This window comes from Phyllostomus hastatus, unplaced genomic scaffold (assembly GCF_019186645.2).
Source record: "Phyllostomus hastatus isolate PE091 unplaced genomic scaffold, TTU_PhHast_1.1 phas_contig_86, whole genome shotgun sequence".
Classification (NCBI taxonomy): Eukaryota; Metazoa; Chordata; class Mammalia; order Chiroptera; family Phyllostomidae; genus Phyllostomus; species Phyllostomus hastatus.
Window position 1 is genome coordinate 90524427 of NW_025333977.1, and position 23404 is coordinate 90547830.

At 38.0% G+C, this 23404-nt stretch overlaps 1 protein-coding gene across 2 annotated transcripts in view; it reads left to right on the forward strand.

The window, feature by feature from the left end:
* Positions 1–23404, forward strand: part of SEC22A (SEC22 homolog A, vesicle trafficking protein) — a 72452-nt gene that overhangs the window by 39442 nt on the left and 9606 nt on the right. For both annotated transcript variants that reach the window (XM_045851841.1, XM_045851840.1), the window contains exons 5-6: positions 2212–2327; positions 20735–20800. In XM_045851841.1, coding sequence (XP_045707797.1) covers positions 2212–2327; positions 20735–20800 — 182 coding nt within the window. The remainder of the gene's footprint in view (positions 1–2211; positions 2328–20734; positions 20801–23404) is intronic.

A 23404-nucleotide genomic window follows, 5' to 3' on the forward strand; every position in this document is an offset into this window, starting at 1 on the left:
ATTCAGTTTGTTATAACTGAGAGATTGTCTTAAGGAGTGTCACCTTCATTTTGTACACAGAATGGTCTGGTGACCATTCCCACAAGTTGGGAAATGGGTAGGCTGAGAGGGAATTTCCACTTGAGAATTTGGCACTGCTCCAGCCTGTCCTTCAGCATAATGCATACCTTGTTCTTGTTAAAGGAGGTTTGCCATTTGCCTTCATGCCTTTAAAAATATTTTTGGTCATTTTGAAATAATTGATTCATAAATGGTATACTATCATTATATAGAGAGTGCTCCAAGGCCAAGAGGCAAGTGTTAGAAACAATGAATATTTAATTTATATAGACATATTATTTACTTCTTAAATAGATATTGATCAACACATTAAAATGGTAATATTTTTCCATTCAAGAATGGCCATACTATACTTGACCATAAAATGTTGTGGGTTTTTATTTTTAGTTATAATGTAGAATATTATTTGGGGATTTTTGTAAGGTAAACTTGTGTATTGTAGAAGTGTGATTATGCAATCTATTCAGTTGTCAGGTGGTTTTATGCTTGAGGCCCATGTTGAGGATTTCTTTTTTTTTGTTAAAGGCCAGTTCTTCCTTATTACTGAGGGAGGACTGTGGAGAGGGTTGGAAGAAGATTGCAAAACATGACTAATTAGTAGACCAGTTGGATAGATTTTTAAATTGTGAGATATTCTTCTTTACTGATATAAAATTTGATATCAGCACTTTACAAAGGCATTTAATTTTTTGTTTTCATATTAGAATCTCAAGAAAATTGATTGGGAGACTATGTAGTAAGCTTGGGTACAGAAGACATTTTTTAAAATGTTACCCCATATTAGCATTCTCTGCTGAACTTGAGGGATAAATACCTTTTTGTGATGTGTGGGTTTTGTGTTTTTATTAACTATGTAGAGAAGCTTTTCTGCTGAAATGGCTGAATGTAAGTTGCAAAGATTTAAGCCCTTCCTTATATCAGCGTTCCACCTCATTAACTTCATTGTTAGAGCTTTCACACTTCAGTGATTTAAATAAAATGATCCAAAGGTAGTTCTGTTGTCTTCTTTCCATCTGTCTCTTTTTTGAGGTCTATATGATTATGTATTTAGTGTTGTGTTTTCATGTAGACTCTGTTGTTAATTGTGTTAAGTGCAAGACGATGATGAAGGGGAGCTATTGTAAAGCAGATAAGTGTCTCACAGTATTGAAGCCCTAGGTGATATGGCAATGTGTTTATAAGGATAAACTGGTCACTTCTTCAACCAGTATTCTACATTTGTATCTTCAGATGGTCCTCAGAGACCAGGTGCTTCACAGCTGTAAGACTCCATTGTATTGTGGAGTTCAGATTGGTGATTGAAGTTGACCCTTGGATGGCACAGGCTGCCGACCCCTATGCAGTCAAAAATCCATGTATAACTTTTGATGCCACCAAAACTTAACTACTAATAGCCCACCATTGACTGGAAACCTTACTGATAACAAACAGTTGAATAATAGTTGACTTTTTTTATGTTATATGGATTATGTATTCTTACATTAAAGTGAGCTAGAGAAAGATGTTATTGAGAAAATCATAAGGAAGAGAAAATTTATTTGAAGTACTATATGTATTTATTGAAAAAAAAGTCCAGGTCTAAGTGGACCCACGCAGTTTAAATCTGTGTTGTTCAAGGATCAACTGCATATATGAGCTTTCATATATGTCTTCTGGTATTTATAGGCCTGGAACCCCAAAAAGGGAGAGCTTTGCTTAAAAGCAACCTATATTTGTCCTTTAAAATGTTTCGTAAGCATTTTCAGCAAAAGTAGGAATTATGTAGTGAATTTGCAATCAAAGTCACCTTTGCAAATCTTTGCAACTATTTGAAAATGGTTAACATATTTAGGGAGTAAGGCTTTTTCTACATGATTTACTACCTGATGTGAGCACTCCTTAGCAGTATATATTCCAAATGCAAGTTTGATGTCTTCATTAAAAATGTAGAGACAAATTAGTTAATATAACCTGAGTTTGGGGATGGAGCTGGCATGTTGTTAGACATTTTGCATTTTAAAAAATAGTTAATTACTAAGATATATCATTAGATAATTTTATGGAGATTAATCTATATTTGACTATTTAAATTGAGCAATGAATTTCATTTTACCTAAGTTTAGGTATTGACATCAGATAATGACGATCATTTCTAACCATTTTATTTTCCAGCTCACCAGCGACTGGAACCAGCAACTCTGTCAGGGATTGTGGCGTTTATCCTTAGTCTTTTATGTGGAGCTCTGAATTTAATTCGAGGCTTTCATGCCATAGAAAGTCTCCTGCAGGTACCGTACTATTTTTGCAATTTCAGGTGACTAGTGTCCGTTGAATCTGCTTGTTACACAGAATTGATTTGGTTTGATTATTAGTACAACCTACAATGTATGCCCAGATATTGTATTATTTATACATGCCTTAGTCTCCCCTTCCTATAAAAACACTTCGAAAAAAAATCCCACTGATTTCTAGTTGACTGTCTCAATTAAAACATATTTACTATCTATCTTACAAGAGGCACTATTTATGGGTACTTTGGGGGCATTACAGTATGTGTGACGTAGGCCCTGCAGTCTCAGAGCTTAGAGTTGAACTTGGGAGGCAAAGAAGCCCACAAATAAAGCCAAGTGCAACTATACAGAGCGCAGAAGTGGAGCACACTTCAGAGTGTGCAGCTTTCCTTTCCCTTGTTAATACTTGCTTTCTCTGAAGATGTTCTGACACTTCCACACTGTAAATCAGATCTCTCTTTAGGGGAGTCCGCATTAAATTCTAAAAACCCACTCCACATGCTTTATATTCTGTTTTAAATTGCTGTTAGCTTGGGAAACACTCAGTACCATCCTGAGTACCCTCTGAATGTTCTCAGCTCTGTGACACCCATAGCAGAGGACATCACAGGTTCCAGGAAGCTGCGCTGTCCCTTGAGTGGGGGACGGAGGGGAGCATCTCATTACTTCCCAGTTCCTCTTCCAACCATCCTGGGCCTTCAGGTAAAGCTACATTTTCATTTTAGGTACAGGACTGCTGGATATCATTTCTTGGTGTTCTTGCCCTTGTTCCCTAGCCAGGTCAGCTATACTCCAGTAGGAGTTCAATTTGGAGCCAGTTAGTCAACCTGCCAAAAAAGAAACAAAGGCAATTTGGAGACTGTGGACTAAAAGGCTAATAAATAAGATACTCTTTTGCTTAAAAAGCAAACTTGATGTGGTGAAAAGAACAGTAGTGTTTGTGGAAGAGGAAGAGAGCGTTGGCACAGCTCAGCGGCTGATTAACTCTGTGACTTTGAATGGCTCACCTTGCTTTCTGGTCCTCAGTTTCATTGCTCATTGACTGAAGGAGAAGGGGTGGATTTGATGAGTATTTCTTGAAACATGGGACACGTTTACCACTAGTTATATGATGGATAACTGTAGACCAGTGATTTTCAGCCTTTTCCATCTCATGGCACACATAAACTAATTACTAAAATTCTGCAGCACACCCAAAAAATATGTTTTGCTGACCTGAGAAAAAAGTAAGTATAATTTTGATTAATTCACAACGGATGGCTATCCTCGTGTTGGCTGTTGTCATTTTTAAATTTGACTGTCTAAGGGAAAAGAGGTCAGTGTCCCACCAAATAGATATTGCGTGTTTGAAAAATTCTTGTAGCACACCAGTTGAAAATTGCTGCTGTAGATGATAGAGGGGTGAACATTTTTAATTTTAAGAATTAATGTATTTAATATATATTAATATGTAGAATCTGCTTGGTAAGGGATACTAGTTTCTATTAATGATAGAGAAATAAAACCTTCCTTTTAAAATAAATAAATTTTAATAGTCAAATTTATGAAATTTATTATATAAATAATGGTGTAATTAGTATTTAGAGTTGGCAAAAATTGTGAAGGTTGTATTTTAAGGTTAAAATGTTCTAGTTAAAAAAATTCTCTTGTTGCCCTGGCTGGCGTAGCTCAGCAGATTGAGCGCGAGCTGCGAACCAAAGGGTCACAGGTTCGATTCCCAGTCAGGGCACAAGCCTGGGTTGCAGGCCACGGCCCCCAGCAACCGCACATTGATGTTTCTCTCTCTCTCTTTCTCCCTCCTTTCCCTCTCTAAAAATAAATAAAGAAAATCTTTAAAAAAATAAGTAAAAAGAATCTCTCTTTTAAAAAAATTCTCTGGTTGTTTGAAATTAGCAGATTAATAAATAAGGGTTGAAAAAGTCCTGAGTTGAAAAAAGTTTTCAGAAAAGCCACAGACCCTTACCTTCCCTGACTCAGAAGAGAGTGCATAAGCTGTGAGACCTGAGGCTTACACCACACTACTTTTAAGTTAAAAATCAGACAGTGCTGTCATGTATCACAAAACATGTTAAAGGAAATGATTTCTTTTAGGCACTCAGCTATCTTATTTCTCTTCTTCCTGGGCTGCTGCTTTTCTTCTTCTTCTGATTTACAACTTTAAGACTATGGGATTGGTATAAACTACAGATTTTCATGCTTTTGAGCTGCTACACCTGAGTAGTGCGTGCCTTGATTCGTAAGTTTCATGTTTTCCTTCTGATCAGTAATGTCTTTGACTCATTACCGCTGGTTTTGGGGTTTCAGAAGAACGATACAGGCGTACCTTGTTTTATTGTACTTCACAGATTTATTTACAAACTGAAGGCAAGACCCTCTATCAGCAAAAAAATTACAGATGGTTTTATTGTGATACTTTGTTGCAGTGTTCTGGAATAGAACCCACAATAAATATCTCCACGACATGCCTGTAATCTGATTAAACTAATTACCACCTGTATCTGACTTCTGGCTCTGAAATTTCTTAGGCTATTTACATTTTAAAAAGACATCACAGACCAATATCTTACGAACATTAGTGCAAAAATCCCCAACAAAATATTAGCAGATTAAATCCAGTGGTGTATAAGAAGAATTATACACCATAACCAAGTGGGATTTATTCTAGTATACAAGGCTGCTTCAACACTTGAAAATCAGTTAATGTAATCCATCACATCAATAGGCTAAACAAAAACCATATGATCATATAAGTAGATGCAGAAAAAGCATTTGACAAAATCAAACACCCTCATGAACTCACAGGAAACTAGGAATAAAGGGGAATTCCTCTACTTGATAAAAAGAAAATCTACAGAAATCCTGAGCTAACATCATATTTGATGAGAAGCTACATGCTTTCTCCCTCAGATTGGTCACAAGGATGTCAACTATCACTGTTCCTATTCAGCATTGTATTGGAAGACCTAATTAATGCAATTAGACAAGAGAGCAAAAGGTATAAATATTGGGAAGGAAGAAATACCAACTGTCTCTATTCACAAATGATATGATTGTCTACACAGAAAATCCCAAAGGATCAATTCCTGGAACTCATAAGTGATTAGTAAGGTCACAGGATCCAAAGTTAATGTATAAAAGTCAGTTGCTTTCCTATATATCAGCAAGGAGTGATTGAAATTTAATATTTGAATAATATCATTTATATTGGCACTCTCCAAATTGAGGCACTTAAGAATGAATCTAACAAAATATATTCAAGATCTATATGAGGAAAACTATAAAACTCTAATAAAAGAAATCAAGGAAGCTCCAAATAAATGGAGAGATATTCTATGTTCATGGATAGGAAGACTCAATATTGTCAAGATGTTAGTTCTTCCCAAGTTGATCTATAGACTCAACACAATTCTAATCAAAATCCCAGCAGTTATTTTGTGGGTATTGACAAAGTGATTCCAGAATTTATTGGAGAGGCAGAAGACCCAGGATAGCCAATGCAATACTGAAGAAAAAGAAAGAAGACATTCTACCTAACTTGAAGACTTACTATTAAGCTATAATAATTAAGACTGTGTGGTATTGAAAAAGCAGTATACAGATAAATCAATGGAATAGAGTTCAGAGCCCAGAAATGTACCTTCACAAATATGGTCAACTGTGCTTGACAAAAAAGCAAAACAATTCAGTGGAGAAAGGATGTTCTTTGCAACAAATGGTGCTGGAACAGCTGAGCATCCACATGCAAAAACATGAATCTAAACACAGATCTTACAACTTTCACAAAAAATGTTTAACTCAAAATGGATCACAGACCTAAGTGTAAAACATGAAACTATAAAAATTATAAAAGATAATAGAAAAAAAACCTATGCAACCTTGAATTTGGTGATAAATTTTTAGATACAACACCAAAAGCATGATTTATGGAAGAAAAACTGGTGAATTAGGCTTAGTTGAAAAACTTCTGCTCTATGAAGAACATTAAGAAACTGAAAAGATAAGCCACAGACTAGGAGAAAATATTTGGAAAACACATCTGACAAAGGTCTTGTATCCAGAACATACAAAGAGCTCTTAAAACTCAAGAAAACAAACAACCCATTTAAAAAAGAATTTGGCAAAAGAACTTAACAGGCACCCCACAAAAGGACAGGAAAAGATGCTCACATCATAGGTCATTAAGGAATTGCAAATTAAAATATTAAAATAAAACTACACATCCATTAGAATGTCAAAAATAAAAACAAAAAAACCCTTGACAATACCAAGTGCTGATGAGCATATAGAACAATAGGACCTCTTCATGCATTGCTGATGGGAATGCAAAATGGTACAGTCACTTCAGGAGACAGTTGGCCTGTTTCTCACAAAGCTAAGCACACCCTTACCATGTGATCCAGAAATCATGCTCTTCAGTATATTTACCCAAATAAGCAGAAAACTTATATCTACACAAAAACCTGCACATGAGTGTATATCTCAGCTTTATTCATAATTTCAAAAAACTGGAAGCATCTATGAAATCTCAAGGTGAATGGATAAACAAACTGTGATGGTCTGTACAATGGAATATTATTCAGTAATGAAAACAAATGAGCTATCAAGCCGTAAAAAAGATGTGGCTAAACCTTGAATTTATATTGCTTAATGAAAAAAGCCAGTCTTGAAACTACATGTTATGCATTCCAACTATATGACATTCTGGAAAACATAAAACTATAGGGACAGTGAGTAAAAGGATGAGTGGTTGCCAGGGCTTTGGAAGGAGGGAGGAAGGCTGACTAGTTGGAACATGGAATTTTTAGGGCAGTGAAACTATTCTGTACATTATGTAGTGGTGGTGGTGGTTATACTTTTCTCAAAACCTAAGAATGTACAATGCAGAGCAAACACCATATTAGTGCAAGATGTTAATAACAGGAACCTGAGCAGGGGAAAAGATATATAAGCACTCTACTGCTTAAGTTTCTGTAAACCTAAAACTGCACCAAACATAAAAATGTATTAATTAAACACACTCACAGAGCACATACCGGCATTCACACAGGTCAGATAGGGGCTCAGAGCCCCAGTCAGAAAGGAACATAGACTCAATAATCTGATTCATTTTCAAGGTCAGATGTGCAATGATGTGCCCTCTGAAAACAGTAGTCATACTGAGAAAGCCAGTGAGAGAAGAGAGACCAGGTCCTCCGACCTTGCACCTACCAGTTCCCAACTACTCCCACCAAAGATGGACTGGAAAAATAACAGTTTATTTTAATTTACATTAATTTTCATAAATGAGCTCTGGAATGATAAGAAACTAATAAATGTGATGGGAACTGGACTGATGGTAAGCAGAGTGGAAATGAGAATCTTCATGATATAACTTCTTATATGTTATTTTTATTTTTGAACCATATGAACATATTATTCCGATTTTAAATAATAAAAATGAGTGTTCAGGGAAAAGACAACTTTTGTCAAACCAACTTAATAGGTAGATTTTCAAGTAATAAAAATTTCAGGCAGAGTAAAGGTAAGTATTTTTGTGAGGAGTAAGGAGATCCTGGGTAGTTTTTCTGTTTTTGTAGCTTCTTCCTGACTCTATCTTAGAGTCCACAGTTCCCTAGAAGCTTCAAGGTTTTTTATGTTAAACAGATTCTTAAAATTGTGGTGGTGAGGCATGAAAGGAGCATGAGGTAAACTATGGACAGGGGAGTGGTCTTTTTTAATAGTAGATCATTTATAATTTGGGGACAATCGATGCTTGTAACTTTGAAGATGTGTCTTTTTGATATTCGATATGGAATTCTTTCATTTTCACTGATATTCTACAGTAAATTTACTGCAACAGTGCTGCTTTCTCTTGAGGCAAGAAACTGTGAATTGGTCCATATGGAATGGTTAGCTATCTGGAAACTAGGGACCTGGTTGTGTTGTTCCCTTAGCATTATTTTCTTTTAATTACATGTTATTGATTATGCTGTTACAGTTGTTGCAATTTTTCCCCCTTTGCCCTCAACCACTCAACACCCCCCACTCCCTCAGGCAGTCCCCACACCATTGTTCATGTCCATGTGTCATGCATCTAAGTCCTTTGGCTACTCCATTTCCTATATTGTACTTTACATCCCCACAGCTATTCTGGAACTACCTATTTGCACTTCTTAATCCTCTCACCTGTTCATCCATACTCCCTGACCTCCCTTCCATCTGGTAACCATCAAAACCCTCTCCGTATCCATGATTCTGTCTCTGTTCTTGTTTGCTTAATTTGTTTTTTAGATTTACTTGTTGATAAATGTGTATTTATTGACATTTCATGGTTTGTAGTTTTGATCTTTTTATTTCAAAACATTTTATTTTTTAGAGAGAATGGAAGGGATGGAAAGAAACATTAGTTGTGTGTGTGTGTGTGTGTGTGTGTGTGTGTGTGTGTGTGTGAGAGAGAGAGAGAGAGAGACAGAGAGAGAGAGAGAGAGAGACAGAGAGACAGAGACAGAGAGACAGAGACAGAGAGAGACATTGATCAGTTGCCTCTCACATGCCCCACCTGGGAAACCTGGCCCACAGCCCAGGATGTGCCCTGGCTGGGAATCAAAACCCATGATCTTTTGGTCCACAGGCCAGTGCTCAATCCACTGAGCCATATCAGCCAGGGCTGATTGTCTTTTTCTTGAGTAAGTCCTTTTAACATTTCATATAAGAAAGGTTTGGTAATGATGAACTCCTTTAGTTTTTTCTTGCCTGGGAAGCTCTTTATCTGCCCTTCAATTCTAAATGATAGCTTTGCTGGGTAGAGCAACTTTGGTTGTAGGTCCCTGCTTTTCATGACTTGGAATATTTTCTTGCCAATCCCTTCTAGCCTGCAAAGTTTCTTTTGAGAAATCAGCTGATGGTCTTAATAGGAACTCTTTTGTAGGTACCTAACTGCTTTTCTCTTGCTGCTTTTAAGATTCTCTCTCTATCTTTAACCTTTGGCATTTTTTTTAAATGATGTGTCTTGGAGTGGGCCTCTTTGCATCTTCCTTGTTTGGCACTCTCTCTGCTTTGTGGACTTGCATGTCTATTTCCTTCACCAAATTAGGGAAGTGTTCCTTCACTATTTTTTCAAATAGATTTCCAATTTCTTGCTCTTTCTCTCCTCCTCCTAGCACCTCTATGATGGGAATGCTGGAACTCTTGATGTTGTCCCAGAGGCTGCTTACACTGTCCTCATTTTTTTGGATTCTGTCTTCTTTTCATTGTTCTGACTGGTTGTTTTTGCTTCCTTATGTTCAAAATCATTGATTTGATTCTTGGCCTCATCCACTCTGCTGCTGTTCCCCTGTATATTGTTCTTTCTTTCAGTTAGTGTATCCTTTGTTTCTGACTGGATCTTTTTTTATGCTGTTGAGGTCCTCACTAAGTTCCTTGAGCATCCCTCCTTATAACCAGTGTTTTGAACCCTGCACGTGATAGATTCTTATCTCCATTTTGTTTAGCTCTTTTTCTGGAGTTTTGAGCTGTTCTTTCATTTGGGCCATGTTTCTTTGCTCCTTTTGGCAGCGTCCTTGTGTTTGTTTCTATGTATTAGGTAGAGCTGCTTCAACTGCATGTCTTGGTGATGTGGCCTAATATAGTAGGTGCCCTATAGGGTCCAGTGGCACGGCCTCTCCTATCACCCAAGCTGGGTACTTGAGGTGCACCTTTCATGTGGTCTGAGTACGCCCTCTTCCTATAGTTGAGCCCTGGTTGCTGTTGGCAGGTCAATGGGAGGGATTTTCCCAGGCCAGTCTGCTGTAAGGATTGGCTGTGACCACTTGCCACCAGCCTCTGCCCTCTGTGGAGGATCAGCTGTGTGAGGGGCAGGGTAGGGTGGTGGTGCTCCAATGTGATCTGTAGCTATCCAGTGGGTGCACAGGCTCTGGAGTTTCCTGGGTGGTGCAGGCCAAGGTCAGCCCCATCATGCTCTGCCCAGGTCCACTCTGCCTGAGCTACAAAGCAATCTGAGATGGCTGCTACTTGTCCTGGGCTTGGAGATTCCCATGTGAGGCCAAGCAGTGTATCTAGGCTGGCTGCTGCTTCTGGGCCTGGGGCCACTTAGGAAGAGGTACAGGACTGGGGATTCACTGAAGCCAGCTGTTGCTTGTTTGGTAGGATTTAGAAGTTGTGAAGCATGAGCCAAGATCAGCCATTCATATAGAAAAATTACTGTTAACAGCTTGGGTGGGCAGGTAGGTTGGGTGGGACAGAATTTCAGGGGATCTTCAGGGTGGGGCAAACAGTGTTAGCCAGGTTGGTGAAGTCTCAGGAGCTGGCTCTGTGATTCTGTGGGGGAAGGATTCAGAAAAGGTACAGTGGCCTCTCACCACCTTCCTGTGTAGGAGAAAGCTCCTCCCCAGCTCTCACCTTGATGTCAGACACTTCAGTTCCTCCCTGTATGTCCCTGGGACCTTCAAACTGCTACCCCAGTGCTGGAGCTTGGAGGTAGTGAGTCTGAGCAGGTGAGACCATGTAAGGGTTCTTTAAGGGGAACTGCTTGGGACTCAGAGTTTTTTCCACTGATTGAATCCTTGCTGGATTTTGCAGCCAGAAGTTGTGGGGACTTATCTTCCTGGCACTGGAATGCTGGGCTGGCGAACTAGAGTGGGGCTGGAACTCCTCACTCCTGAGATGATCCCTCCTGAATTTTTATCCACCACATATGGATGTTGGACCAGCCCAATCCACATCTGCGTCCCTCCTACCAGTCTGGATGGATGTGATTTCTTTAATTCTGTGGTTGACAGGTTTCCTTTCAATTCAGTTTCTGATGATTCTGAGTGATGGTTGTTCTGTAGTTTTGTTGTAATTTCATGTGATTGTGCAAGGAGGTGAGCTGTGTTTACCTATGTGGCCACTTTAACCAGTAGTGAGCCCTGTTTTTAAATCTTTGTCTTGCCACAGTCCACCTGATATATCCCATGTACACTCATCAGTAACTGGGGTTCCTGAAACCATGATGATCAGAAGGAGGAGGAGTGAGGAAACAGCAGAGCGCAGGGTTGGGGAAAATGTCTTCCACAGACAGTTTGTCGCCCATGTATAATTTTAGATTTTCCAACAGTTTTTGATCCTGTCACCTTTATGGGAATTGTTACTTTTGGAAATTCACTGGACCAAAAGTAGAAATTCTCATTGCTCCAATTGGTGTGGATTTTACATTTATCCTTAGGTAAATGTTTTTGGTAAGTAACTGGTGCTTGGAAATATGTTTCCTTGTCTTGTTACGAGAATAATGAGGGGGTACACGGTAGTGTTGGAAATATCTGCCTTCTAAGGATCTGTGTCCTAAAAGATGAAAGGGACAACAGACAGACAAAAGGAGAACATGAAAATGTCAGCAAGCAGAGGGCACTGTGATAAACTTAGAGTATTAAGCATTGTAGGATTAGGGTGCAGACTAGATTAATTTCAACAAGTACATCTTTTATAGCCTGAATTAACCTGAAGGAAAATACATACAAAATTGGGTGCCTCAGCTCTCTCACCTTTTACTTACCCTCATTAGAGTCTGTATTTTATCATTGTTCATTACTTGTATGGGATAAAAGGGCCTTTTTATTCTCACTAAAGCCATTGAACTGAAGACATACTCTTAACTTTCGGTTTCATTGTATTTTGTATTAGGAATAATCTCTGGGGTCATGGCAGATAATTTTCAGTCAGTAAAAGTAGACCTTTTTGAAGTAGTCTGCTCAGTAGACTTGAGTGCAAATTCCAGGACATGGGACTTCACTCTTTATCTGTTTTGAAGTTATCTGTAGTGGAGTTACTCAGATCTGGGTAGTGATGGATGAGGCAGAAAGGCAGTGCTCAGATTAAGTGACCTCGGCATTTCTCTAAAACTTGATTTAAAAGCAAAGGATTTAGTTGGGGATCATATTTATACATCTGGCTGAAAATATGTAGTATATTTTCTAAGTGTAAGCAGTATATCAATATTAAAGTTTACTTCTTTAAGGCCATGAATTCTAAATACTCTTTCAAATGCTAAAAGTGATTGCCACATTTATCTCCTAGTATGTAACTGGGTGCCTGAGGCACATTTAAATTTGAGAACCCACATGAATTAACATTCCTATATATTGTTAATGTTGTTTGAAAATTCAGCACAAGTTTGTTTCTTCTAGATTAATAACTACCTCTTAGGGTGATAACAAGGGATTTATTAAAGTACATAGCACTGAAGTTTTTTCTTTGGTATCTAAGTTCAGAATGGGGAGGTTTTGATGAGTACATTTTCTTTTTAGTTGGTAAATTTGATTTGATGTTCACAGTAATGTGTAAATTAGATTATTTTCACTCATTTACTAACTTTGTTCTGAGTTTAGAGATGTTAATAAGTTTCTTGTGAATTGGCACATCATAAATGCATAAAAAGCTTTTATCACATTGGGTTTATATTACCTGTATTCCTGTAAGGATCAGCCTTAAAACAATGATATTAATTAGGCTGATGCTAACCTAGAAGTAATTTGCATGAGCTGCATTGCCAAAAAAATGAGTATTCTGAAACAGCAGTAGAAATGCTAGGTTGGAAGTTAGGATACCTGGATCCCATCCGCCAGTGACAACCCTTATAATTTTGAATGGGTTTTTTACCCATTCTTGGCTTTATATTCTTTACCTTCTTGGATCTCATTTTTCTGCTCTGCAAGATGAAGGCTTTAGACTGCATAGTTTCAAGGACTACTTCAGAACAAACCTTAGACTCTAATTCTAAAATTGTTTCTAATGGCTACTAGCAAGCAGAAGTAATCAGCTTGCTTTTATTCCTTGAGTTCTGTTTTTCCCATAGATTCGTTGAAGACATTACATACCTATTAAAGCTCAAAAGAAGTTTTTGATTTATTTAGTGGTATAATTTCTATGCTAAGATGCAGTGCTTACTTGCTTTCAAAAGAAATAAAAGTATTTTTCCTGTTTCTAAATTCATTGTTAAAGAATTAGGGAAAATGTATAAAAAAGAGAGTAAAATCATCCCCAAATTTTCTCTGTGTATTATATATACAAATATATACATACACACAAACACACAAACATAATGTAAAACACATATATACACAAATCATATTACTTATAATTTTGTGTCTTTTCACTTGATTAAAAAGTGAATATTTTATAGTTATTACATGTTTTAGTAGTATCACCCTAAAACATTGTGTGGCTATTATATGAAGCCTCTCTTTACTTCTTCATTTTCACCTTAAAATTCTTAAACTTTTTTCCCTTTATTAGTTTTCAAAGCAGTTTTTGAACCCTAGCATCCCCCAAAGGTGAATGTGACATTTTAAAAACATTTTTATTTGAACTCCTTACCTCTACCCCATCTTAACTGCCCCATCCCATCCTGGCTGGCATTCCTCTGTCTTACCCCCTACTTATGTCCCCTCTCTGAATCTCTGCTCCACCTTCCTTCCTCTGGCTAGTTCCTAACCTGTGTTTCATCTGCTTGCTCTGTACCGGCTCTTTTCTCTCAGCTCATAAACGTGTTATAGCCTGCCAATCTTAAACAAACAAACAAACAAAACCTCTTCATGCATGTTTGCTTCTCGTGTTTTGCAGGAGTAGATTGTTTGTGGCCCCCATTCCCTTACCTCTCTTAGTCTCCTGTGACCTCTTGTCTACCCTCATAGTTCTTTCAAACACCCACCATTAAGCACACCAGTATCCTACTGATCGACATTTCCTGCGGCCTTCCTTGAGGCTTTGTCCTGTGTGCCCTCTCTGCTTCATCTCACATACTGTTCAGTTCTTCCTTTAGAAAATTACTTGTTTAATTTCAAAAACAATATTTATTTTAGAAAACTTAGAAGTTAATTGAATAAATCACTATTAATCATTTGATGTGTTACATTATTTTTCTTGATGATCTTTCATCCCTTCATTTTCATGAAACAGTTGTTTCCTATTCTGGTTTTTTCCTTCTTTTCTAAGCTCTCAGTTTATTTGGTAAACTTTCTTTCTCCACCTGTCCTTGAAATAATGGCATCTGCAGTGTTCTGTTCTTGGCTTTATATTCTTTTAAACTCTACACCTTACCCTTGGACAGTTTCATATTGGCCTTTAAAAAAAAGTTAATGCATGTACATATATACACATTCACACATGCATACACATAGCAAAGTGTACACACAAATTTCAAAGCCTGTAATTTTTTTAAATTATATTTTATTGATTATACTATTAAAGTTGTCCTGACTTTTTTGCCTTTGCTTGGCCTCCACCCAGCAGCCTCTATTCCCTCAAGCCATCCTCCACCATTGTTCATGTCCATTGGTCATATGTATAAGTTCTTTGGCTACTCCATTTCCTATACTGTACTTTACGTCCCCATGGCTATTCTGTAATTACCTATATGTATTCCTTAATCCCTCACCTCTTCACCCATTCCCCTACACCCCCCTCCCATCTGGCAACCATCAAAATGCTCTCTGTATCCATGATTCTCTCTGTTACTCTTGTTTGCTTAGTTTATTTTTTAGATTCAATTGTTGATAAATTTGGCATTTTTGCCTTTTTATTGTTCTTCATTTTGATCTTCTTTTTCTTAAATAAGTAAGTCCCTTTAACATTTCATATAAGAAAGGTTTGGTAATGATAAACTCCTTTAGTTTTTTCTTGCCTGGGAAGCTCTTTATCTGCCCTTCAATTCTAAATGATAGCTTTGCTGAGTAGAGCAACTTTGGTTGTAGGTCCCTGCTTTTCATGACTTGGAATATTTTCTTGCCAATCCCTTCTAGCCTGCAAAGTTTCTTTTGAGAAATCAGCTGATGGTCTTAATAGGAACTCTTTTGTAGGTACCTAACTGCTTTTCTCTTGCTGCTTTTAAGATTCTCTCTCTATCTTTAACCTTTGGCATTTTTTTTAAATGATGTGTCTTGGAGTGGGCCTCTTTGCATCTTCCTTGTTTGGCACTCTCTCTGCTTTGTGGACTTGCATGTCTATTTCCTTCACCAAATTAGGGAAGTGTTCCTTCACTATTTTTTCAAATAGATTTCCAATTTCTTGCTCTTTCTCTCCTCCTCCTAGCACCTCTATGATGGGAATGCTGGAACTCTTGATGTTGTCCCAGAGGCTGCTTACACTGTCCTCATTTTTTGGATTCTGTCTTCTTTTCATTGTTCTGACTGGTTGTTTTTGCTTCCTTATGTTCAAAATCATTGATTTGATTCTTGGCCTCATCCACTCTGCTGCTGTTCCCCTGTATATTGTTCTTTCTTTCAGTTAGTGTATCCTTTGTTTCTGACTGGATCTTTTTTATGCTGTTGAGGTCCTCACTAAGTTCCTTGAGCATCCCTCCTTATAACCAGTGTTTTGAACCCTGCATGTGATAGATTCTTATCTCCATTTTGTTTAGCTCTTTTTCTGGAGTTTTGAGCTGTTCTTTCATTTGGGCCATGTTTCTTTGCTCCTTTTGGCAGCGTCCTTGTGTTTGTTTCTATGTATTAGGTAGAGCTGCTTCAACTGCATGTCTTGGTGATGTGGCCTAATATAGTAGGTGCCCTATAGGGTCCAGTGGCACGGCCTCTCCTATCACCCAAGCTGGGTACTTGAGGTGCACCTTTCATGTGGTCTGAGTACGCCCTCTTCTTATAGTTGAGCCCTGGTTGCTGTTGGCAGGTCAATGGGAGGGATTTGCCCAGGCCAGTCTGCTGTAAGGATTGGCTGTGACCACTTGCCACCAGCCTCTGCCCTCTGTGGAGGATCAGCTGTGTGAGGGGCAGGGTAGGGTGGTGGTGCTCCAATGTGATCTGTAGCTATCCAGTGGGTGCACAGGCTCTGGAGTTTCCTGGGTGGTGCAGGCCAAGGTCAGCCCCATCATGCTCTGCCCAGGTCCACTCTGCCTGAGCTACAAAGCAATCTGAGATGGCTGCTACTTGTCCTGGGCTTGGAGATTCCCATGTGAGGCCAAGCAGTGTATCTAGGCTGGCTGCTGCTAGTGCCCTGCCTGGTGCTCACTGAGAGCAGGTATTCCTTGTTTGACAGGATTTAGGAAGTTGGGAGGCAGGAGCTTGAGCCAGACCAGTCATTCATATGGAAAAGTAGGTTGGGTGGGCATGTAAATTGGATGGGGTGGAGTCTCTAGGGAAATCCAAAGTATGTTTTAACAGAGTTAGCCAGATTGATGGAGTCTCAGATATGGCACCAGTTTGCCATCTGTGGGGGGAGGATTTAGGAAAGAGTTGATGGCCTCTGCTTGCCTTGATGCCAAGACCCCTCAATTCCTCCCTTTATGCCACTGGTGCCTTTCAAGCTGCTTCCCCAGTGCTGGAGCTCAGAGGGAGTGAGTCTGAGTAGGGGATTCCTGTGTGGATTCTTTAAGAGGAACTGGTTGGGGCTCCAGAAGTTTCTTCCACCTACTCAATCCCCTGCTGGTTTTTGCAGCCAGAAGTTGTGGGGATTTATCTTCCTGGCACTGGAGCCCTGGGCTGGAGGTCTTGGTGTGGGGCTGGGACTCCTCACTCCCCCTCCTCAATTTTAATCTACCTCACTCAGATGTGAGACCCTCCTTTTCCTCATCTCTGCCCCTCCAGCAGTCTGGATGGGTGTGGTCTCTTTAATACTGTAGTTGTTAGACTTCCATTCAACCTGATTTCTGAGGGTTCTGAGTGATGGTTGCTCTGTATTTTAGTTTTAATTTTGAAGTGGTTGTACAAAGGGGCAAGCTATGTCTGCCTATGCTGCCAGCTTGACCAGAGGCGATGAAGGCCTGTCACTTTTCTTTACATTACATAATTCTCTTCCCACTCCTCCTCAGAGTCAGTGAGTGATATTACCTAGAGAGATTATGTTCATATGCCACTACATATGTATTTATATATTTACTTATATAATTATTAATTTAAAATTATTTTTACATAAGTGGCAGTATACTGTTCATACTAATTTAAATCTTTCTCCACCCAACAATACATAAATCATTTCACATCAGTATATAGAGATCTATTACATTTTTCTAAATGGCTGCATAGCATTTTTAAATTTGTATTCCCTTCTCCCCTACCACACATTTTATTTGGAAAAATTCAAAGTTACAGGAGGTTTAAAAAACAATACAATTAACATTCACCTGGATACCAACCTACCTTTCTTTCTCGCTCTTTCCCTCCCTCCCTTCCTCCATCCCTTCCTTCCTTCTTCCTTCCTTCTTTTCTTCCTTTTTTTCCTTCCTCCCTCCCTCTTTCTTTCTCTCTTTCTTTCTCTCTTTCTCTCTCTTTCTTTCTTTCTTTCTTTCTTTCCTTTCTCTCTTTCTTTCTTTCTTTCTGTGAATCGCTTGAAAGTACAGTTATAGGTATCATGACAGTTTATTCCGCAGTCACTCAATATGTCTGTTTTAAGGTCTAGGACATTCTCTGCATAATCACAATATCTTTGTTACATCCAGGAAATTTAAGATCAATGCAGTAGGTATTATCTAATATAAAATCTCCATTCAAATTTCCACAGTTGACCCCAAATATCCTTTATAGTGTTTTCTTCTCTTTCCAATCTAGAAACCAGTCAAGAGTTAAGACTTGCACTCAATTTCAATAGGCTATTCTTTAATTTACTACTATTTAATTAGATGACTACTAAACTAGATCTGTAGGGCAAATTCTTTCCTTAAGCACATTTAAGTATTTTCTAAATACAATTATTTGGATGTTTCACTAGCAACTCCAAAATAGCATGTCCAAAATGAACTCAATTTTTTCTCCTCTCAAATCTAATACTTTTCTTCCTATATTCCCAGCTTAGTGAATGGTATCATTAGAATATTGCCTAAACAAGAAACCTGAGTATCATCCTGACTCTTCCCTCTTTGAAACTGCATGTGCTATTCCCTTTGCCTGGAATTCTTTTCCTACGTTGTCTGCCTTGTCTACCAGTTCATTCTTCAGGAACTATGTTAAGCCTTCCTCTACCAGACCTTTCCTGACCCCTTTTTTTTCCAGGCAGAATCAGATGGGTCTACACTAGGCTCCCTTAGTACCCTGTACACATATCTATATTACCAATGATCACTTTGGGTGGGAATTTTTGGTTTATGTATCTCCTGTCTTGATTAGAGAGTGAGTTTCTTGAGTTGGTATGGACTCGTTTTTTATCCTAGGTCTAGTAACACAGTACTGGCTCATTAGGGCTTAATGAATATTTATTGAATGGAAGGATATGTTTATAGACAATCTTCTCTTTACCAAGTAGAAATAAAGAATTTTCAAAGGTCAACCCAATCTAGCATGCATTTGTTGAATTCCTACTATCTACACAATTTCATGCAAATAGTAAAGATTTATTTTCTGCCTTGAAGAAGGGTTAAGGTCTAACTGAGAAGATAAGGTTAGTACACTAGAGGCTTAAACAATGCAAAAGGTAATCTAATTATCCAATAAATGATGTAGACAGTAACCTTAGGGAGAAGTGAACTTAGTGATTTTTTTTAAAGATTTTATTTATTTATTTTTAGAGAGAGGGAAAGGAAAGGAGAGAAACATCAATGTATGAGAGATACATCAATCCATTGCCTCTTGCATGCCCCCAGCTGGGGACCTGACCAGCAACTTAGGCACGTGCCCTGACTGGGAATCAAACCAGCAACCTTTTGGTCCGCAGGCTGGCACTCAGTCAATCCACTGAGCCACACCAGCCAGGGCAGTGAATGTTTTTTGAGCACTTTCTATGTGCCAGTTACTGTTCTATGTGTTTTCAAATGTTATTTCATTTAATATCTACAACTTTTATTTTTCAAAAAAGGAAATTCAAGTTAAATAGTTTAAAGATCATATAGCTGCTAAGTAAAGATTTTAACCCAAATTTGACTGACTCCAGAAACATGGTCTATTGTATTCCAAAGGCAATTAAAAGAATTATAAAGTGATATTGTCAATTTAGGGAGAAAATAATAACCAACTATAGGACAATAATTAAATTATAGTAGTATATCCCCATAATGAAAGGTTATAAAAATGTTACAAATCATGTGGTTGAGGAATATCATGAGAGTGTTTATATGTTTATGATATAATGTGACTAAAAAGCAGTATATAAAAGTATGATTCCAGTTTTTTTAAATGGGCTTATTTTTATAGAAAATATCAGAAAGAAATACATAAAATGGTTAGCAGTAATTCTCCCAGAGTTGAGGTATTATGGACTATATGAATTTCTTCTTTGTAACAATGTTTTCCAAATTCTCTACAATGAAGGTAAATTTTTATAATCAGATAAAAGATTATTGAAAAAGGAAAGGATTAAGAAAAATAATCAGGCAGAACTTGCAGGGTGGGGCGAAAGTAGGTTTACAGTTGCTCACAGGGAAAGTAATACAATAATTAATAAATAACACAAGAATAAACTTTCATGTACTCACAACTATAAATCTACCTTTGCCCCACCCTGTATTTAAAGCTTAGAATTGTTAAAGTGGAGGTTTCATGGTGGTCTTCCCTGCCTCTGGGGTTGAGCAGTCCCTAAGCATCCCAGACAGACTCATGGCTCCTGTTTTGAGATCATCTCTAGGATAAGCCACTCTCCCTCTGCCTTACCATTGGTTCTGTTGCCCAACAGCAAATGGAAAGGGAATTTTCTCCATATATTACTTCACGAAGACATGGTCATGAAGGACACTCTCATGTCTTACGGAAATGTTCATTGTATTAAAGATATTTTTTCGGAAGTAAGGGGCAGATTTATGCTCCTGCCTAGGCTTTGCATTCTACTTCGTGAAAACATTGAACTAATAACTATAGACATTTACGAGGATTCAAAAAGGAATAGAGAAACATGGGCTGTTACATGTTTCTGTTAGCTTTCTTTCAGAAGGAATGTTCAGCGTGTGATGCGTCTCTGTGTTTCCTCTGGGTGGCTGTTTTTCCGGCACAGCTAGTGTGACTGATTTTTCTCATTGGAATTTAGCACACTCTAGTGGGCAGTAGCTTTTCATGATTTTTTTTTTTAATCTTGTCAAATTACTGTATCAGACAGTTCAGTGATGTGCTTCCTAAAGAGTAAAATGTGTCAGTATTTGTTTGGGTTAAGTAATGACCCCAGTGAGCAAGACTAACTTTATAGGGCACTGGGGTGTTGTATATTTTTATCTGGTTTCTTCAGGAGAGAGGAGAGACTTTTATACAGAAACTTTTTCCTATTGATTGTCATCTTCTCTTAGGTAAAATGAAATTGACCTGCAGGCCAAAACATGGAGGAACACTGGTCGTTTTCTTCTACCTCACACTCCTTGGACCTTACGATGTTTTATGGTTCCCTCTTAGGATTCTTGAGAATTTTTACATATCACTTTGTGAAAATTTTGACCATTTGTGCATAAACGTCTTCATATCCTATCCCAATGGATTGTTTTTGAAAATGGGCTTCTACCAGAAGAAAAGTAATTTTTTATTTTGTTTTTGCAGAGTGATGGTGAGGATTTTAATTACATCATTGCATTTTTCCTTGGAACAGCAGCCTGCCTTTACCAGGTAAGTTCTCTCCTAGTTTTAAGAAACACTTTCTCATTATTGTTTGTTTCCAGTATCAATTCTAATAATTGCTTGTATACTTTAAATAAATAAAAATAATGTGTAAGGTTTCTTTTTGCCTTCCTTTTAATTTGAACCTTATTAGCTTTGTGACCTACCTCTCCATTTTGAGTGGACATAGATCCCAGTGAACTTAGTGTTAACTCTGTCCAGTGCTGGGCTTCAGTGGTCCATGCTATTTGCCTATAGCAGTAAAGATTACTTCTAAATTTTGTGGTGACTGGTTAATCACTCAGCATCCAGACTCTGCTTATACTCCAGGCTGAGGATTTTGTACTTTTAGGAAAGTCTTTGAACAGGGGACAGCAAAGGCCAGGTTTCAGCAGTGATGATAGGATGGATTGTCAGAGCAGGGAGATTGTAAGCAAGGAAATGAGTTGGGAGGTGATTCCATGACTTCAGGCAGAAGGTAATGAGAGGTGATGGTAGTTAGGGATGTGTGTGAGGGGAAGGACCGAGAAGGAAGACTGCTGGGACTTGACAGAATAGATATGAGGTGTAAGGAGGGAGGCGGTTTTGTACCCGGTGACGGGAGATGGGTACTCATGTTTCCAAGAAGAGAGGAGGCACAGGTTTGTAGGGAGGAGTGGGATAACCATGCCAGTTACCCAAACTACAAACTGTCTTCGCTAAAACATATTAGAGCAAACAAGGCCTTTTGATCAAACTTTTACAAGTAACGCATTTCTCTGGTTTGCACACAAAGAACATTAGAAAGATTCAAGACTGCAAATATAAGGCCACCGAAAATTCAGTAGAAGTCTCTAGTGAAATATTTTGGATATAAGTATTTGACTTTTATGTAAAGATGGGTTAAAAATTTTAGTCCCAGTGACCCCACTTTCTTTATAATCCCCTGATTTTTCTTAATTACTTATCTTTAGAAATTATTTTTCTATTAAATTCGACACATTTAATTATAATGAATGACATTTCATGTAGGAAATGTGAAAATTTGTATTTGTTAATGTCACAGTGCTTTAATTTTAAGAACTATTCTTGTGTGGATTTTCTAAACTTTTATCTCTACAATCCTGCCACACAAGGAATGTTATCTCATTTTTGAAAATAAGAAACCTGAAGCAGCTTCATTATTATCTAGAGGTCACATAGCCAGTAAGTAAATAGTGGAGTCAGGACTTAATTCAGAGTCTTCTGATTTTATTTTTTATTTTTAAAGATTTTATTTATATATTTTTTAAAAGAGGGGAAGGTAAGGAGAAAGAGGGTGAGAAACATCAATGTGTAGTTGCCTTTCATACGCCCCCTACTGGGGACCTGGCCTTCAACCCAGGCATGTGCCCTGGCTGGGAATCGAACTGGCAACCCTTTGATTCCCAGGCCAGCTCTCAATCTACTGAGCCACACCAGCTAGGGCTTCTGATTTTAAATATTGTGTTCATTCTACGTGCTGTCTCTAAACATAATTTCTACATTTGTATAATTTTTTATAATGTTACAACCTAATGATTCTAAAATAACATGAGATAAATATTAACTTTAAAATAATTTCATAATTATTTTTGAAAAATATGCTTTTGACTGTTTTACCTTAATAAAATAATTTTAAATGCTAATAATAATAGCAAAATGTATTGAGCTCTACTTTATGTTTACTAAGCCCTTTACATTTCTTGTACCATTTTATTCTCACAAAGTCCCACACTCATCTTATTATCATCATCATTTTTCACTGAGGCCTACAAGTTCCTGTAGCCAGTCAGTGACTTGAACCCAGGTCTGTGTGACCCCAGCTCCCGTGCTGTTGCCTGTAGGTAGGCACACCTCTGTCACATCCCCCAGAACAGGGGAAAGTAGTTCTAAGAATTGCCCCATGGAGAAGCAGTGTCACTTAGGTGCTCTTTTACTTGAGAAAAGTGAACATATTCAAGCTTTAAAAACAAAAGTAAAAAACCAGTTTTCTTCATATTGACACACATGAAACTGTATGCTTGTCAAATATGCTATTTTTTCACAGTGAAACTTAGGTGGTTGTGTGTAACCATATAACATGCTGTACCCCCAGTCGTCGGGATAGTTTTAATTCCCTTTAGATCTGACCTCAGTGGCCACTACCACATGGTATGTTGCCTTTTTCTCTAGGCTGTAGGTCCTTGTGGAAGCACGGAACTCGGACAGGTAGGAGTAATCTTGCTATATATCATTTTAAGTAGGAAACCAAAGGAACTAGAAACTAGAGACTGTTCCTTTCCCCTCATCATTTTATTTTGAAAACTTGCACATTCACAGAAAAATTGAAAGACTAGTATGCCTAGAGTCACCCATTATAAACATTTTGCAACACTTTGTGTGTGCATATATTGTGTATTTTTAACTGTTTATAAAGTAAATTGCCAACAATTATGTATATGTAAAGTTTTCCTATTATAGTTTTTATCACAGCTAGGATGTTGATGTTGATGCAGTCAAGATATGGAGCATTCCTATCACAGGGACCCCTCCTGTCGCCCTTTATAGTCACACCCACTTCCCTCTGCTCCTTATTCTCTCCGGCGACCCTACTGTGTTCTCCATTTCTGTAAT